Source organism: Denticeps clupeoides, chromosome 2, assembly GCF_900700375.1.
Source record: "Denticeps clupeoides chromosome 2, fDenClu1.1, whole genome shotgun sequence".
Lineage (NCBI taxonomy): Eukaryota > Metazoa > Chordata > Actinopteri > Clupeiformes > Denticipitidae > Denticeps > Denticeps clupeoides.
The window spans coordinates 6,592,595-6,612,663 of record NC_041708.1 but is presented as its reverse complement, the minus strand read 5'-3'; the positions used below and the strand labels follow the sequence as shown (position 1 = coordinate 6,612,663).

The 20,069-nt window shown below is 42.8% G+C and overlaps 1 protein-coding gene across 1 annotated transcript; it reads left to right on the top strand.

Moving 5' to 3' along the window:
- The first annotated feature begins 726 nt into the window (after window positions 1–726).
- On the top strand, window positions 727–18,783 carry pkd1b (polycystic kidney disease 1b). Its single transcript, XM_028960273.1, has 41 exons — window positions 727–787; window positions 1,018–1,143; window positions 1,244–1,362; window positions 1,758–1,905; window positions 1,999–2,268; window positions 2,385–3,097; window positions 3,188–3,319; window positions 3,425–3,600; window positions 3,738–3,874; window positions 3,965–7,611; window positions 7,701–7,850; window positions 7,927–8,058; window positions 8,136–8,418; window positions 8,496–8,727; window positions 8,813–8,963; window positions 9,047–9,181; window positions 9,257–9,401; window positions 9,490–10,101; window positions 10,189–10,339; window positions 10,431–10,683; window positions 10,816–11,011; window positions 11,100–11,267; window positions 11,369–11,512; window positions 11,602–11,812; window positions 11,901–12,024; window positions 12,138–12,287; window positions 12,384–12,442; window positions 12,551–12,732; window positions 12,843–12,960; window positions 13,060–13,226; window positions 13,308–13,510; window positions 14,515–14,712; window positions 14,798–14,943; window positions 15,020–15,129; window positions 15,290–15,365; window positions 15,456–15,569; window positions 15,665–15,839; window positions 16,351–16,638; window positions 16,924–17,058; window positions 17,141–17,452; window positions 17,556–18,783. Exons 1-41 carry the CDS (start codon window positions 727–729, stop codon window positions 18,276–18,278), a joined length of 11,772 nt encoding a protein of 3,923 aa, XP_028816106.1. The 3' UTR covers window positions 18,279–18,783.
- The last annotated feature ends 1,286 nt before the right edge of the window (window positions 18,784–20,069 follow it).

Sequence of the window (20,069 nt, the reverse complement as noted above, 5' to 3'; positions counted from 1 at the left end):
AAGGCTTTAACCCTCCTCAGGGCATTTAATTGCCTACTGAGGCTGAGGGATTTTACAGCATGTAAATTAGAGTTCTTCTGTCCTCCAGTATCCAAGGCCAGTTGCCGAGAGACAACCCAAAAGTCATCCAAGTAACTCAGGGGGAAGAATATGCGCTGAAAGACACAGTGCTAATAAGTCACTGAGTGAAAAGAAGTTGGGGGGAAAGCACTGACAAAAGAAGTACTATCACATCTGAGGCAGGGTGGGAGGCTGTTGTTTCTCAAGGGGTGGAGGGGTCACCACATCAGGAAAGGGGGAAGGATGGTCTTTTACTGAAAACTAGGAATACACAAGAGAATCTTTGCGGTCCACTGGTGAGGAAGCATCATGGAATTGGTTCAGCATTACCTATAAAAACTGTGCTTTTTGCTGGGATTTGACCTACTGCGGACATTTGTGAAATGGCCTTTTGGGATTATCTGGTTCTTCTGCTGGTCTTTAGTGTAATAATAAAATGTGATGTGCATGGTAAGCTTTTAAACTTCACTTTTTTATTAATTTAACATTTTCTGTTCTTTTTGAAGTATGCACTTTTACTTAAAAATGTTCAGAACACATATTTTGCCTAAAGATCATTAAAATTACTGTTTAATGAATTGAGAAGTAAACATATGAATGAACTTTTTTCCTTTTAGAGAAGCCATTTTGCCCTGTGGGAGCACAGATCTATTTGGATGATCTACGATGTTACTGGCAATCAACACTCACAGCATCATGGCCAAGAGCAAATCAAATCTGTCAAGAGGTCAAAGGGGCCTACCTGGCATCAGTCGACAACGCCAAAGTTCAAAACTTCCTTCGCAGTTCATTTCCAGTGTAAGAATCCATGCCTTTTATGGATTTTGACACAACTGCATATTGCGTCTACTGATAGACTTGTACAAAATGGATGCTCTCCTCTTTTGTTTTCCAGGAAGAATGCTGTATGGGTTTGGGTAAAACAACATCAGCAACATTCTTTTGGTCTGGGAACAGATAGTCACCAGACAAGAGACAAAAACCGGGTGGTTTGCTCCCAAATGGCCCTTGGCTCCTTGGGACAATGGAGGAATGCTGACTGTAGCTCGGAACAATCCTTCATATGTGAAAAGGAAGTAGAAGGTAGAACAGTCAATGAATTTTGAATGTTTACATGCAATTTTACTTTCCAGTTTTACTTTCCTAAATAAACATATTTACTTATTTATACATTTTTCTGTAGTTACCCTGCCTTCTCTGGACAGCTGTATAACTGGGGTTCCTATGATGATGAGTGTCTACCCAATGTCCCAAGCCAAAATCCAGAACAGCATCCCTAACATTGGACAGCAAATGGTTGAAGTAAGACCTTTTACAGTGACAAAAGCAAAAGCTTTAATTTCTTTAAACACATGAATGACACTGTTTACTATATATATTTACATTATTTACATTATTTTAAATGCTAAAAGCAGCAACTGCTTCTAAAATATAATTTTGCCAAGTAGAAAGAGCTGTTCATGATCTTTCGTTTGGTACATATTACCACAGCCCAGACTTGTGAAGAAAGAGTACATTAAACAAAGAGTGTGACCCATTGCTGCCATAAATTCCTTCAGCTCCATTAAAGCAGCTATTGGCACTTTGGCACCAATGCCGGTGACTGAAAGATATGTTTTCAGCAATCAGTAAATCAAAGAGGGTGTATGAAATTCTGATGAATGTTTGTACTGATCTGTTATGTGTACTGATCTCAGGTGATGATGTTTCCTGGACTCTGGATTAGCCATGAAGGACAAGTTCTCTCTGTGGATTTTGTAACACGACCCTTTAAAGATGTATCCCATGCCAGAGTTCAGATTTTTCGGCCCTACTGCAGCCCCAGCCATCACCTTGTCCCACCAGGTGGGTTGTCTAAGTCCATGGCCAACTGATTTACTATCATGAACCCGTTCCCTATATTGACAAATCTGAAGTTCAGCTCCACATTTTTTACAGGGTGTAGCTTCCTTGCTAATCCCTTCAGCAGTTGCTCTCTGATTCCATTTTGCAACACAACCGGGGGCTGTTCGTATGCACACTACTGGTGTCCTCTACTGGAGACTTGCCTGCCTGTAACAAGTCCATGTACTCCCTACCACACAAGCACTTGGGGGAGAACCGTCTCACTGCCTCCTCGCTACATTTCAACCCCACCATTCTTCCAGCTAATGGTGGACATACCCCTGACCCTACCTCCAAACTCTGACCACAGTCACATAAGCGTAAGTGACCATACAGCTGTATTAAAGCTCAAAAGTGACCAAAAATGAGATTATTTTACACTTTTAATTATTTGCATCTGATTTGTTCCTAATAGGTTTTGTTTGAAGCACAGTCTGGAGCAAAGCAGAGTTTCAGTGTTTACCCTGATGACATTTTGGTCGTACAGCACACAAGAAAAGAAGGAGAATTCCTTCACTGCCTGGCGGGGTCTGATTCAGCCTGGCGCCAAAGCTACCTCTCCATTCCAGGAGCAGAATGGGGTGGTTGGTGGGAAGGGGTGCTAACTTCACAGCCTGGCCATGGACAGTGGGTGGATGATGTCATTTGTGACCTCAGGGTGATATATGCTGACATTTTGCACAACTATGTTGTCTCAACGACAACTGATACCAATCAACAGATTGGGAATACCCACGAAGACAGAGCTGTGTACCAGGAAAGTCCAATATCCGGAATATCTGTTGTTTATCCCACACCAAAGGAAGGAAGCCAAATACATCTACAAGTTAACGTACCAACAGTGATTGTGATCAAAATCCTGTCTGGGGGCCAAAATGCCTCAAGTTTGTGGTATTCTTCAATATTCCAGGCAAATGTCCCTTTCAAACCTAATTGCCCACCCATTATACATGACTGTGATGATACCCTTGACTCATGGTTTTCCTACCAATCTGTAGAACTGTCATCACAAGGTACCTACATACTTAACATCACAGCATCAAATGGTGTAAGTTCCCAGAGTGTCACAATAGGAATGCAAGCTCATCAGCCTGTGAAAGGACTCACTGTTCACCCAAAAGGTTTCCACAGAATGTTGGTGGACATCCCGCAGGTGAGACATTTTTTTATCTTCTCGGCTCATTTTTTATTATAAACTCTGCGAGTAATGATATTAAACTCGAGTGTAATTACTGTGTTGCAGTTATTCACGGCAGTGTTAACAACTGGCTCATCAGTCAAGTTTACATGGACCATTGATGGCCTGGTCAAGTTTGCTTATGTTGGACAGACATACAGTATTCTTTTTAAAAAGCCATCTGAGCACACAGTGAAGGTAAAATTGTGACACTACAATGATTATTATATATTGTAAAGCAATGCTAATCACAAGGATCCAGACCCCTATGACAACAATCAGTGCATATGTTTTGTACCTTAGGTGACAGCAGAAAACCCTATAAGCCATGAATCTGTTGAATTCAAGTTATCAGTTGATGTGATGGTCCCAATGACTGAGCCAGTATTCCTGTCAGAGATGGATGTTATCAGTGTGAACACTCCAAATTTATACATCTTCCAGGTTAAAGTAGACATTTCCATTGACCTAACTATCAGGTATTTATTTTTTTTTATTTATCTTTTTGTGTAATTTCATTAAGTAGTTTAATGGCATTGTTTGTTCATATATGATCCTGTTGGGCATCTACTTGCTTATATTTTAATTGGGTAATGTCTCTCTACCTTCTTTCAAGTTGGGATTTTGGAGATAACACCTCACTTGTTAATCACACATTTCTTCCCTCAAACAATTCCGAAAATCTTAATCAGTATCAGAATACTACACAAATATACCTACAGGACACCGTCCAACATAAATATTCGTCTCCAGGTAAATTTATTCTGTATATGGAGATTATCAGATATCCATTCTGGGAAAATATTTTGAATGATAACTTTTTATTCTTGTTTTACTTTCAAGGTGATATTACAATGACAGTGCAAGCTTTTAACAAGTTTGACCGAATTCATAAGGCTATAAAACTGAAAGCAAGGGTTCCTTTGACTAGATTGTTGGTAGTTTCCTACCCAAGGATCCTCCAAATAAATCAGTCACTTCTATTGGAAGCATTAGCACAGCCATCAGTTTTTGGAGTCTTTTACACATGGAATTTTGGAGATGGTTCAGATGAAGTCAAGATCTCAAAAAGTAGCATTAAACATGTTGTCAAAACCTCTGGAACATACAATGTTACAGTAAGTGCTAACAATAGCTTGACAACACTGACTGCCTGGACAATTCTGGAAATAGAAGAGCTTGTATCCAATCTGCAGTTGACCTACAATGGACCAAATGAGATGAACTCTGTGACTGTGATCAATGGGACAGTCTCTTCTGGTAGCCACCTCTTGTGGAGCTATGACCTCGCAGATGGATATGTGCAGAGTAACACACCTGACAGCTCTCTGCTACACATTTACAAATCTCCAGGGAATTACTTGGTTCAGGTTAATGTCAGCAACTCAATAAGCTATGCAAACAAATCAATTAACGTTGAAATCTACAGGTTGTCCATCGATGGAATCTCTCCATTCAAAACCCTAGTGAAGGGTAAAGAAGTCACTTTGAGGGCACTTGTTAAAGGAAATGTTTCTATGCTAACATTTCACTGGAATTTTGGAGATGGGACTTTGACGTCTATTCAAACAGGAGTTGCAACTACTACTCACACTTACTTATCCACTGGAACTTTTCGTACAAATGTGACTGTCCTTAGCAAGCTGGCGACGGCATTTTATGAGACAAATATGAATATTGAAGCCCTTATTACTAATTTTACTTTACTGTCGCCTCTTAAAGCTGTAGCCGTGGGTGAAGAAGTGTGTCTGAATGCAGTCATTTGTCCTCAAAGCAACAACTACCAAATCCAATGGTACAACAGCTCTCCCAAAGCCATCTCATTTAATGGCACATTACATCAGTGTTTTGTGTTCAGTGAGGAAGGTACCAAAGACATTTCTGTGGTTGCCATGAACAAAGTGAGCAAGAAAATGTCCAAAACTATTGTAGTTGTCCAAAGACCTGTGTCCAAATGTTCACTGGAGCATACGGGAAATACCAGTGCACTGACTGTTAATCAGTCATACACGTTTTGGGTTTCGCTTTGCCACGGAACTAACATAACTATTCAGTGGGACTTTGGTGATGGGTCAACAAAGAAGCAAGGCCACAAACAAATGCATGCATTTGAGTCATCAGGGACGTTTGTCATCTCTGTCAATGCCTTCAATGAAGTCAGCCAAGAAATTGATACAGTTGAAGCAAATCTTTATGTTCCCGTGACAAATTTGTTCATTTATGCAGATCCATCTTATGCAGAAGTTGGGAAAGAAACAATGATAACTGCTGTGGCTAATACCATGAACAATATCAGCTTCTTCTGGTCAGTGGATTACTCCACTCCACCAAAACCATCCACATCCCAGTTAAATTATACATTTCTCCAACCAGGAACACATTTTGTCCAGGTCACCGCAAAAAATCTTGTAAGCCAAAATAATGCAAAAACTGCTATTGAGGTCTTAGAGAAAATAACTGGAGTATTCATCACAAGTAAAAATCTATTTGCCAACAGATACGTACCAACAAATGAAAGTGTCCTCTTGACAGCATCAGTAAAACAGGGCTCCGGTGTTACGTACCAATGGTTAGTTAACCAAGAGCACAACAATAATAAAACATCTGCTGAAGGGGAACACTTTCAATTCTTTACATTGATACCAGGAGACATTCAAGTAGACATAAAGGCTGTCAACAGCTTAGGAAAAGTTGAAAGCCGCGTTGTATTTACCGCAATGGAACGTGTTTCTGGGGCCAAGATCTCAACACCTGTCAGTACAGTAGCAGTAGGAAAGCAAGTTAAGATTTCGCTGACTGTTCAAACTGGGACACACATTCAATATGTTTGGTATATAGACTCTAAATTATCACCCAGGAAATCTGATGTACCCTTTTTGCTGCATACATTCACAAAAGTGGGATGCTTTAAAGTTCAAGTGTCCGTCTTGAATGCCCTGGGTTCAATTAATGCCACCAAAAATATTACAGTCCAGGAAGAGATCTCTGGGGCTAACTTTCAAATTAATGGCCAAACAAGCCCATTCTTTGTCAAGTCAAACTATATTTCATCATTACAAGGACTTGCGGAAACAGGAAATTCTTTAGAGTGGGTGTGGCGAGTTTCTCGCATGAATCCAAAATTAGTTGTTTTGAACAACAATCAAAATCTGAACTACTCCTTTCCAGATTCAGGCACTTTTAATGTGTCACTTAATGTCTCAAATGACGTCAGCTGGGAAACTGTTTCCCACACTGTTAATGTTCAAGATGCTATTGAAGGTCTGATTGTAAATCTTAGCAACACGGCTATCTGTACTGAACATCCTGTCAATTTTATTCCACTTATAATGCAAGGAACTGATGTCAAATTTACCATAGAGTTTGACAGAAGGCATATATTTGAAGAATTTGAAGAGGCAAAATATACCACCAGCGTTCTTCCAGTTGGGAACAACTTGGTCACAGTGAAGGCCAGAAATGAGGTTAGCAGCTCAGTTATTACAGTGAATGTGTTTGTAGCTGAGAAGGTTAGTGGGTTAAGCCTTGTGAACTGCTGCTCTAATGTTCTGGAAACACAAAAAGAGATCAGTCTTAAAGCCACAGTCAGCACTGGATCACCAATTAGATTCCATTGGAATTTCCAATTGGAAGGATTTAAATCCACAAAAGCAAAGGGGCAACATGTATACTACACACCTTCAGGAAATGGATCCCTTAGTATGAGCGTGACAGCAGATAATGGTGTCTGCTCACAAACTATAAACAAAACTACTGTTGTTCAGTCTCCAGTGAAAGAGGTTAAACTTAGAACAACAAGTGCAGGAACTTTCACTGATCATCCAGTTACTTTTGTTGCTGTTACAGATGCTGGTAGCAGCATAATATATAGATGGGACTTCGGTGATCAGTATATTATCATCACAGAGTCCAGTACTGTAGATTACACGTACAAATCTCCTGGAAGATATCTGGTCCAGGTAAATGTCTCCAACAACATCAGCCAGGTCTCCACACACATATTCACTGAGATCCAAAAACTTGTGTGCGCCCAGCCTCAGGTCTCTCTCGTCCAAACACGGCCAACAATACCAAAGTCCAGAAGAAGTTACTTTGAAGCTAAAGTCGACCTTGATGGATGTACATCATATAAGGCCAAGTACTTGTGGGAGGTTTTTAGTGGACCAGCATGCAATGAAAATGACAAGATCTCGCTTAAAAACAAGGTGGAAGTAACCAAGCCACTGCTTGCACTTCCTAAGGACATGCTGGAAGTTGGCTCCTACTGTTTGAAATTTAGTGCCAGCTATCAAGGAACACCACTAAATCAGCAGAGAAGCATGGAGTTTTCGATAATCCACAGTGAACTGGTAGCCATCATCAAGGGTGGGTCCCATAGAGTCTTGTCCAGACACAGCAGCCTCATTTTGGACGGAAGTGAATCACACGATCCTGACTATGGACAGGAGGTGGACAATGACCTTCACTATGACTGGGATTACAATATTCAGGTTAGGCTTTAATGCAAATAACAACATTGTGGCCTTACGCTTAGAACATAGATATATTTGACTCGTTGTTATTTATATTTTTTCTGCAGAATACGCACTCCTCCATCCTTGGTCATCTTGTGCAAAGTAACAGAAGTACTTTTAGTTTTCCCATCAGTGAGCTGCATCCTGGCAAGACGTATATTTTTACTCTTACTGTCGAAAAATTCGGACGGCCTCCAGTTTCCACAAGCCAGTCTGTGAGTTCCCGTTTCTTCAGCATTCCATATGCGTGCAGATACGCTGGATACACGTCAGGTGTTATTGCTTCCACAGATCGTAGTTGTAGATGCACAGATGATTCCTCTAAGCATCAGCTGCATGTCCTGTAGCCCTCAGTACTTCACCAGCTACCAGCAGCCCATTGTGCTCTCTGGTCACTGTCCAGCCTGCAGAGAGGGTACCCAGGTACTTTCTTTAAAAATATGGGGTGTCATAAACTTTTAAAGACGCCCTCACCCTCAATTAAATGTTTTCTTCCACAGTTCAAATGGTCTGCAAGAAATGAACACAACAACGTGTTTGACCTAAATAACTTCACAACTTCAACTGGGGACGCTTTGTTAGACCTAGTCCTCAGACCCACGGTGCTGACAGAAGGGCTCAAATACACATTTATCCTGAACGTGTCTCATCCTGTCAAGGAGTATCGGGGCTCAGCCAGTCTCACCCTACGGCCAAAGCCCCCTCCATATGGGGGTACCTGCACCTTGACCCCAGACAACTCAATTCACTTTCTGGAGACTTTTGTCATCTACAACTGTTCAGGTATTGCACAGAGTTGCACAGTAACTTCAAAGTGGTACTATTTTGGTTCTTATTTGGATCTTTTTTTATATTTTCAGGCTGGAGGACTGTACACAGCATGGCCTCGCAGCTGATTTACACTCTGCAGGTGACTCTGTGTTCAGACGCCAACCAACTGTGTAAATGGGTCACACTCTATAGAGGCACACAGCAAATATATAAAACTGTGGTGCCTATAGGCAACCACTGCATGGAAAGCAATGCGACCACAATCTCTTTGCAAGTAAAAATTGAAGACAGTTTGGGGGCCGAAGTTATCGCTCTTCAAAGGTGCGTCAAAGGTTAAGATGTTAAAAATGTTAAATTAATATCTGCTAAAGATTTTTCTAAGCTCATCTTATTTATTTAAGTGTAGGTCACTAAACGTTCTGTTGCCAGAGGAGGGTCTAGGAGCAACACAATGGCTGATGAATAAGAGCCAAACAGAGATGTGGGCATTAGTGCAACAGGGCAACCCTCAAGATGTGATAACGTACTCCATCGCCTTGATAAGTCACCTTAACCAGGTGATGATGAGCCCACGCACACTTATTCTTCGGGAAGACCATGTTTGTTGAAATGGGATGTGCACGACCCTCTTCCGTTGCAGATGAAAGGTGGCAGCAGAAGGGATCGCCTGGACAGGTCCGAGATACGAAGAAATGCCACACAGGCACTGGCCTCACTTCCTATCTCCCTACTTCAAGATGCCGAGCAGATCAGTTCGGCTTTGGTTCAGTCTACTGTAAGTGCGTGGAGACGCTGCAGTCCAAAAAACCTGAAGTGCAAGTGCAAAAAGATAATAAATTTTTTTTTACAGGCTTTTCTCAATGAAGTGGGAGGTAATGGATGTCAAACAAAAGTTCTAGAGTCTGTAGAAAAAATGATAGCAGTTATTAAAGATCAGGCCAGACCAGGCAGTGCTACTCCTATAGACACGGGAAATAATATTTTACATATTTTAGGTAAGTACAAATATGATTGTTAAGAATAATTTGTGTTTAAAACTGAAGCAAAGTGACATGCAACCACTCCAATTGTTTCTAACCTCAGGGGGGGTTGTGTCTGCTGCGCCGAAGCTTTCCAATGAGGTGGGAGCATCTGACGCTTCTGTAAGTTTGCAGGACGCAGAAACTGTTGTGTCTGCTTTGGGTCAGGCTGGGGCGCTCATGCGCTCCCTGATGCAGTCACGCCTATGCGGTGAAGAGGCTCTCTCCCTGACCTCCCCGCACATGAACGCTGTGGGGGTACGGGGCGGCCCCGCCTCCGACTTGCTGTGCACGGACGCCTCTAGCGGCTGTCACTTCCTCATCCCTCCTGCGTTCAGCTCGCAGCTTCGCAAACGCGGCGAGGATTTTGTGCAAATCCTTCTGGACGTGGAGGCGGGAGGCAGTCGGCTGGCCTCCACTGTCCACCCTCCCATTTCTACCTCACTGGCAGCTATGGAGTTCACCACAGCACAGGGCCAGCCCATTCCTGTAAGAAACCTAACTTACGCCAGTTCCATCCGAATCAGGCTACCGAATAGGAAACCGCAACAAGAGGGAGCATCGTGGGTAAACTTTACGTTGCCAGCTGATGGAAGGGTTCATTTTATGGTAAAGGCTGTAAAGAAGGACCCTAATTCTGGCATTTACTTGGCCTTCAACTTCAGCCAACTGGAAGGTATGGACAGTTTGCTCCATCGCTTAATTTAAATCTGCACTATTTAAGGTTGTTTTAACTCAACATTAACGGTTTATATTACTTTAGGAGGACATGAGCCGAGCAATGGAAAAGTACAGATTAGTGTAAATCATGAGCAAGATTCCATTGGGTCAAAGGATGCTTTCAGCCAAGAAATTTCCCTCTATCTCTCGTCTGAGTTTCCTACTGAAGAATCGACCATATTCCTTAATCCTATGTAAGTATGATGTACTTCCTAAAAATTTGTTTTTTTACAGCCAGGTAATTCAATTCATAGATTTTTGTTTTTTGTGTTTGTAAATGCCCAGCCTTAATGGAACCGTGCGGGATCTCTACCTAACCGTGAACTCCTCAACGAGAGGCGGACCTGTCCAAGCATCTGTGTGTGTGTACAGCTCCTTGTGTCAGTTCTTCAGTGTGGAGGAGCATCAGTGGAGCACCTATGGTCTGCAACCCCTGGATGGCAGCAGACCGTACATGGCACACTGCCTCACGCAGCATCTTACGGTCTTTGGCTCCAGTCTGTTTGTACACCCCGACTCCATCGTACTCTTGCCTCCGGTATGATATGAAAGCCCTATTGGTCCAAATATGACATTTCTTCTCGCTCAAAATATGCATAAAAATAGGTAAACACGGTAAAACCTTTTCTCTGCTGAATAATAAAGTCTGTATCGATATTTTGCCCCCAAGTCCAGGAGGCCGGTCAGAAATGTTGCTGTGGGAATAGTGTGTGCGGTTGTCCTGCTTATTCACCTGCTCCTGAGTCTCATTGCACACAAGCTGGGCCATTTGGAGAGCCAGCGACTCAGTTACGTGCCACTTTGTGGGCAGCAAGGCCGCTACAAGTACAGGGTTGTGGTGAAAACCGGATGGATTCAAGGAGCTGGTCTGTATTCTATCCCTAGTTGAGTTTATAAGCTGCTCTGGGTAAAAAACTTTTTTTTTTTTAATATAAAATATTACCAATCCCATAGGCACTTCTGCGCATGTTGGCATCAGCTTGTATGGAGTAAACAAGAGTGGCTCACGCCACCTACAGCGAGGTGGTGCCTTCCAAAGGAACAGCCTGGATGATTTTCAAGTGGAGACTGATGCCAACCTGGGAGAGATCTGGAAGATCCGCATTTGGCATGACAACACCGGTGCATATTAATGTCTGCGTGCTGCTAGGTCTACAGATTGCTCAGCCCTCTGTCTTTATGTTTTTTTTTATCTTTCATTACTGCTTTTCGCTTTCTTGCAGGCCTGGACCCTTCCTGGTACCTAAAGCATGTAACTGTGTGGGACATGCAAGCGGACAATTTGTTCTTTTTCATAGTGGAGGACTGGCTTTCTGTAGAGAACGAGAAGAACTCAGGAATGGTAGAAAAAGAGGTCCTGGCCTCCTGTAAGAATGCTTAGCCACGACTGTATTACAAATGCCAAAATATGTTATGGTAATGCTAGGATTATCACAGTCACTGTTACTTCAAATAGGTCCCCAAGAGCTTCGCCAGTTCTGGAGGATTCTGTCAGCCCAGACTGTGTTTGGTATGCTTGATCGGCATCTTTGGATCTCCTTATGGGAGCGTCCAGCTCACAGCAACTTCAGCCGGGCGCAGAGAGCCTCCTGCTGTGCCCTGATCCAGCACCTCTACTTGGCCACAGCAGCAGTATGGTTTGGAGCGGTCGGAACCAAAGGAGCTGAGTAAGTAGCGCTACGCCTTTGGTCTTTGGTGCTCTTTTATATGACGTTTCCTTTCTGACCTTTCTGTTGTTTTTTTTTATCTCTCCAGAGAACCCATCTCAGAATGGATACTGGTAACCCCAGAAACCATATTGGTGGGAATGACCGTAGCTGTGGTGGTGTTCCCGTTTCAACTCGCTTTGGGTTTCATATTCAGAAAGACAAGGGCCAAGGCATGTCCTCTAACTTTTCCCTTTGTTGAAAATACTTCATTCTTGAAGGAATTGAACCCTAATAATGCCTAATTTTACACCAATATTTATAGTAATGGTGCATTTTTACCCAGGTCACAACAGAGTTGTCACTGCCCCCATCCCCTATATCTCAGACCGTGGAGATGGACGTGTACCTGAGCCACCCTGAGCTATCTAGCTCTTTTCTGTCCGTTCCAGGGGGACCACAGTCCTCCATTCAAGATGAAACATCTCTGTGCTCCGTAAATGTTTCTTTCTTGAATATTGCATGATCTTTTTGGTGTCTCTGTCAGTAAATCAGAAAATGTGCTTTTTAACACTTTTTCTGCATCACGCAGGGGTTGTCTGAAATGAAGAAATGTGAATTTTGGCATTCACCTTACCTTGGAACTAGGAGGTATTGAGATTAATTATTATGAAAGGGGTTAGATGTTAAGAAACTATTAGACGCCCACCACACATTTAGAAAAATGAAGAATGTCTGTCTTTCGTATGAATGTTGCAGTGAAGTGGGACAGTGGATGTCTTCAGACAGTGTTTTTGGACTCCCGGAGCTCACAGGTCCAGCTCGGCTTCTGAAGAGGAAAAGAGGGCAGCTGCAGTTGCATCTGGGCTCACCAACCTCTGACCTCTCCACACCTGAACCAATGAATTCTCAGAGCTCATCATATCCCCCCACAAGCTCTGGTTAGTGTTCTTTGGAGTTGCTCACTAGTTAACTGCCTTCAAATTAGGCCGTTATTATAAAACCGTTTTCTCAAATAAAAGTGTCTGTTGTTCATTGATTTTAACTTCAGAAAAGCAGCTTCCAGATAATGTAGCTGCAGAAAATGTGCAAACTAACAGCAACAGTTCAGAGCCATCTACTTCGACGTTCGACAGTGGTCGTTATTCACCTCCAGTCCAGTCTGATTTGTGAGTGAACAAAACCTTCCAAATGTGTCCTAGTCCCATTTTCTTTACAACTCTATTTATTCAGTAACTATTCCACCTTGCTACCTTTACATTCTCCAGGCTGGAAAGTTCTTGCAGTGAATGGTCTGACCTCAGCCTGGACAAATCTGCTTACAGCAATGCTCTGCACAGGTCTTCTTCCTATCTCTCTATGCTTTCAGTAGCCAGCACGTTCCTCCCAAGTCCTTCGCCTGACTCTCTAAGCACCACTTCCATCACACGGATTGGTGAGCCCAAACCTGAGTCCTTTTTACAGTCAAGATTCATCCCTTGAGACTGCTCATTGTCTTATTATATATTTTCATCAGGCGTGGTACGCAGCGAACCAGGTCGGAAGCTACCCTCTTGGATGCTACGGGTGACCTACCTCCTCATGGCTCTGGTTCTGATGGCATGTTTATCAGTAGCTGGGCTCTATGGAAGCCGATTCACCAGCTCTGTTGTTCTGATGTGGCTCATCTCAGTCTTTTCAGCTTGTCTGACATCCATCTTGATCCTAGAACCTCTGAAGGTCTGCAGTCTGCCATAAATAATTCACTCACACTTCTACATTTACAGCACTTCTATAAATTCAAATCAGACATACTATGCACACTTTGTTTTGGCTATTGGCTAATTATGGGGAAATGATGCCAATGTGTTATTTTGTAATTGCAAACGGATTTAAGACAAATACAGTACAGGCCAAAAGTTAACCATCTCATTCAATGTGTTTTCTTTATCTTCATAACCATTTACATTGGTATGAATAAACTATTAATGAACACATGTGGAGTTATGTACTTAACAAAAAAAGGTGAAATAACTGAAAACATGTTTTATATTCTAGTTTCTTCAAAATAGCCACCTTTTCCTCTGATTACTGCTTTGTGTTCATTCATAGTTTTGATGCCTTCAGAGAGAATCTACCAATGTAAATGGTCATGAAAATAAAGAAAACACATGAGAAGGTGTGTCCAAACTTTTGGCCTGTACATACTAGCGCATAAGCAAATCTATCATTGACTTTGCTTCTACTTTAGTTTTACCTTTTTGCTGACATTCACAATAACCCCCGCAGGTTTACCAGACAAAAGAAAATAAATCAAATATCATGCTTATCACTATTATAAGCTTTAGTCTGCACTTATCCTAGCTGCACTTATTCTAGTCATTACAAATATTACATTACATTTTTGTACAAATTATATATTACAATCAATTTAAAACAGTATTCATGATATATATATATATATATAAACTTTTTGTGACAATATCACCAAACTGCCAACTGTGTGAGACCAATATGATATGTATATATCACTGTATCGGCATTTCTTTATCCACAGTGCTAACACTAATCTTGTGAGGACATCTAATGGCAGCACCATATATTACAATTAATTTGTATTGCTTTTTTAACTTCATGCACACCATTTATCTATATAAAATGTACTTCTGTTAAATTATATTTCTCCTGAAGGATATTAAAACATTTTAAGGAATTTATATATGATTATATTTCATATACATTAGGTGTGTGCCCAAGCTCTCTATCTGGCTGCAGTTGTAAGACCAGTAGATCCAGAAGTGGAGGAACGCTTAGGGCAGCATCCAGCAGTAAAGAGGATTGGTGACAAGCAGGAGGGGAAGGTGCGACCTCCATGTGGTTATGGCCTTCTCCAGGCCAAGGAAGAAGCCAGAAAAGTGCGGACCCTTAGAGTTCTTATGAGAGTGAGTTCTTGTCCATGGAAAACATTCCAATAATCTCTGACTGTCATATTTGGAAAGGTGCGACTGTTTTTGTCCCTGAAATTAGAACTGTGTGATCCACATACTCTTCCTGCTGGTGGTGCTGCTGGTGAACTACCATGAGAACATTTCGAATGGCAAGGGTAGACTTCTCCGTTCAACTGTCACGCGGTCTCTTTACTCTGGCCAACCCACACTGTCTGCACTGACAGGGTAAGCATATTGTTCCAAACCTGCAAAATAGGATGTATGACCATGCCGAAAAATATTAACATTACTCTGTATTCAGATTTACAGAGGCATTGGAATGGCTGGACAAAACACTGGTGCCATATCTTCATAACAATCATATCCTCGTCCTTGTTGGATTGCCACGGCTGCAAATTTATGATATGAACTGTAACAGCGTTTTTAAGTCAATCTTTGCATTTCACTGCATGCTGTACTGGTATAACTATGCATGTGATGAATAAATCTTGAATCTTTGCTTCTACAAATGCTGTATTGAAATGTTAAAAACATACAAATCAATTTTTTTTCACCTGTCTAACCTATATAGTTACAGGAAACGATGGCTGTCCTCCAGATAAATTGCTACCCACACCTTTATTCACAAGACATTCACTTGACTTGGGGTGAGTGAGCAATGCCTTGCAAATTGCATTGCAGTGTGAATGTCTTTACATTCTAAAAACATTATAAACAAGATTAACCTATCTTTGCAGCATATCGAAATACACCCAGTGTGGTTTGCACAAGTTGAGCGAGGAGAAACAATTGGGGGAAAACGGTACTATCACCTTTAAACATCTACTGACAAGTAACTGGATCAACTCAGGGTGTGTATTTCACCATGCCGTAGGGGGAACGTACCACACATTCTGAAACTTCATTCACTAAAATATATTATATATGTTTTTTTGTTTTGTTTAAGGTCAGTGGCAGTGGTCGTAGAGTTTACTCAGTACCACAGAGTCACTGGCCTCTTTATACCTGTGGCCATTCGCCTGGAGCACACCGTCTCAAGTCACATCGCCGTTTCCTACTCCATTGAGCCATTTCACATGCCATTATTCAAGTCTGGACCAGACTTACAGATTGCTTTGGTGGTAAATTGCTTCTATATTACTATGTTTATAATTACAGAGCAACTTGCAATAAGTAGTAGTAAGAAGTAGCAGCAGGCACAGTCCTCTTGGAGCAACTCAGGGTTAAGTGTCTTGTTCAGAGACACAATGATAGTAAGTGGGGTTTAAACCTGTGACTTTGTGGTCATCTAGTTCATAGGCAGATGTGTTATCCACTAGGCAACTACCAATATACGTAAATTCAAAAGCAATGCAACGAATAGTAAAATATGTAGTAATTGAATAATTTGTTTAAAAAAAAGATGGCAGATGTTTCACTACAAGAAACAGCAAAGTCAAGTGAACTTTATTGTCATCACAGCTATATACAGAGGTTGCAGATAAAATGATTGCATAGTATGCAGTGGGCTTGCTCCTCGACCTAGATGAGTCCCCATCCTTAGTCCAATGTCCTGGGTGGGTTATGAATAAGCACTTTATCTGTGTGAATGTAATAATGTACCTAAACAGATTGTTTTGGGTCTCTGGTCAGATATTGCTGCTGCTGTTTGCCGTGTCTTTCCTGGGAGCTGAGCTCTGGGCCGTGATCCAGGAACGTGGGCAGTCCGTCAGCCAAGAATGGCGCTGGCTTCAGCTCCTGGTGGCTGTGCTGTCGCTGATAACTGTAGCATCGCGGTTACTTTGCCGCTACGTGGCCTCCGCCTGTCTGACCCGCCACCGCACCCAGCCGCACACTTTCACAGACTTCCGCAGCGCCGCCCTGCTGGACAGGAAGTGCTCCCAGCTGTCAGCAGTGTTACTCACCCTGTTAATCCTAAAGGTACAAAAAAACGTAAAAGATTTTTTTTATCATGTTTTTTTTTTTTTGGCGGGCAGTGGTGGCCTAGCGGTTAAGGAAGCGGCCCCAGTAATCCCGATCCGCCGAGGTGCCACTGAGGTGCCACTGAGCAAAAGCACCGTCCCCACACACTGCTCCCCCCGGCGCCTGTAATGGCTGCCCACTGCTCACCAAGGGTGATGGTTAAAAGTGAAGGACACATTTCATTGTGTCACTGTGTGCTGTGCTGTGTATCACAATAACAATCAATTCACTTTCATTTATAAGATGCTTGGGACATTGAGATTCGTGAAGAGATGGATGGTGGCTGGCCGGGTTCTGCAGAAGACTTGGCGAGAAATTTGTGGCGTAATTCTTCTGCTCTTACTTCTGCTGCTGCTCTTCTCTCACACAGGCTGTCTGGTAAATTATTTATTGAATAAATTAACTGAATAAAAATGACGTTTGACTACTAACAGGATCTGTGTATATTTTTCTATCCAAGCTTTTCTCAACATCAGTGGAGGAGTTCAGGACCCTGGGCCAAAGCTTTCAAACTCTGCTGCTCATGCCAAGGGGTCATGTGATCAGAAAGCTGTGTGATCATCGTCCACTAGTGGGGACGGTCTACTGCCTGTCTGTGCTCGGCGTGGGATTATGGGTACTCGGACGTCTGTGTGGGGTCCTGTTCATACACGCCTACCGCACAGTCAAAGCAGAGATGTACCAGCTGTCCGTGGAGCCACAGGACTATGAGATGGTGGAGTTCTTCATCAAGCGACTCAGGCTTTGGATGGGGCTGATCAAGACAAAAGAGGTAAAAGCAAAACAAAAAAATGGAATTCAGCTTTGATTGGAATCTCAACATACTCCTGAAATTATGATACGTAAGCATGGTATGGCATTTTTCACCCTTGCAGTTTAGACACAAAGTGAAGTTTGAAGGCATGGCACCACCACCCTCCAGATCTTCCCAGGGATCTCAGATGTCCACTCGGTACACTCCAGAGAGCCCCGATGGGCTGCACCTGGCCTCTGCTGCATCGTCTGTGGTCTCCGAGGCTTCCACCATGTCCTCTGACAGCTACGACGTCCAGCCGTACCTAGACCGCCTCTTACCGTCCGTTAATGCTGCTCTGGACAGCTTTCAACGTGTCAACCAGCTTACAGATGAAACGTTCCGGATCGAGCTGCAGCTTTACAGGGCAACATTCAGGATACCTCAGCAGCAGGAGAAACAGGACTCCAAAACAGCGGCCCACATGCCTTCTCCACGTCCCGGGTCTGCACAGATACCCCCCTCACCTGCTCTCCATCACAAGCGCAACAACACCCCCCACAGACGAGCCACTTGCTCGGAGTCTTCTGCGCCTGGCGTAAGCGACCACCTCGGCGAAACCCTAAATGTGGATAAACCAGAAATCTCAGTTGCGGATACTGAGGGTGGGACTTTCCCCAGGAGAAGGGCCTGGAATTCGGTGACCTCGCACTCTGCTACACTTGCAAACAAGAGGACTCCCCAGGCCCTGTGTGGGTTCCCTATGCTGGTTCGCCCCAAAAGTGAAGCCGCGGATGTGACCATGAGCCATGGCTGTCATCCAATGAAAAGGACGGCGTGGCATCCTGACACAGAGAAACACTGATTAAGGTTTTTTCTTTTGGAAAACCTTCTAACTTTACATATCTAATAATGGATCCAAAGTTAAAAAGTAGCTAAATATTCCATAAGTTGCCTTTGTCAGATCTTTGAGCTCATTGGAACATTGGACAGTAGAAATGTATAATGAACATTTATATGATATCTGATTGTGTTTCTGATTGTTGTATGCTGTAATAATTTTGACTGGGGGAATAAATAACTTTCCCCGTACCAGTGTATTGACACGGCTGAAAGCATCAAGGTCTTTTAGATGCAGCCTTTCCAGGAAGCCTGAAAAAGATGGAAGCTCCACTGAAAGCCTCCCCTGAGATCTCGAAAGCAATCTCGGCTAGGATCAACAAAAACAAGCCCGCAGGCACGTGGCGATTGCCAGAACTCAAGAACAGTTGCAAGGTCCACAAAGAATGTCACAGCCATCAAAGTGCCTTTTATCTGCTGTCATGATTGGGCACAGGTGATGTCTCCAGCTGCAGCCAATCCTGACAATATTTGTGAAGTTATGTCATATGCAAAATGTACGAATTTTTCAAATTGATGTCATTGTAATAAAATCCAAAGGAAAACAGATGCAATGTTTTAATTTATGGAAGCAAGGCATATTATCAACTCAATTTCATAAAAAGAAAAAATAGATCATGAAAGTGTCTTCATCTTCGTCTTCCTCCGCTTATCCGGGTCTGGGGCAGCATCCCAAGTAGGGAATCCTAGACAGCTCTCTGCCCAGCCACATCCACCAGCTCCTCCGGCAGGACCCCAAGGCATTCCCAGACCAGACTGGAGATATCATTTCTCCAGCGTGTCCTGGGTTGACCCCGGGGCCTCCTGCTGGCAGGACATGCCCGAACCACCTCATCTGGCTCCCCTTCATGTGGAGGAGCAGCGGTCACTCCTGAATGTCTGATCTGCACCCGGCCACCCTGCAGAAGAAACTCATTTCGGCCGCTTGTATCCGCGATCTCGTTCTTTCGGTCATTACCCAAGGCTCATGACCCTATCTGAGGATTGGGACGTAGGTTGACCTGTAAATCGAGAACCTTGCTTTCTGGCTCAGCTCCCTCTTCACCACGACAGATCGGTTCAGCGTCTTCATCACTACAGACGCTGCCCCAATCCGCCTGTCGATCTTCAGCTCACTTCTTCCCTCACTCGTGAACAAGACCTTGAGATAATTAAACTCCTCCACTTGAGGCAGGACCTCTCTCCCGACCCAGAGTTGGCAGGCCACCATTTTCCGGTCGAGAACAATTAATATTTAGCTCCAAATGTGTTTGTTGTTTATTTATTACAGATTCCAGGCTGCAACAAAGATGCTGTTAAATTACCCAGCAAAGATTTTAAACAAAATGTGAAGAACAATAAGGCCATTTTGGTTTGCAAATCATTGTATAAACAATTTTTTTTATAATTTTTTTATCAAACTCTTTAAATCTTTATACAATCAGGAGGGGCAGTTGTTGCATTTACATCATCTTTGGTAATGTAAGCTCCAGATGGATGTATCACAATGACAATCACTTCACTTTCACTTTCGTTTATAAGATGCTTGGGACATTGAGATTCGTGAAGAGAAGTAACTACTAATACATGTCATCAAATTTCACCCAGTAATCACACATCAATTGCGAACTGACAGAAGAAAAACGATAAAAATACAGGTTGTTTAGATAGAGACTCTGATTGTGGTGTATAAAAAACCCAGATTCATTAAGGAGATTGTGGGGAGTGTGGTGGGAAGGACTGGTTCTGCTGGCTCTGATCACTGCTGGTCTCCGCA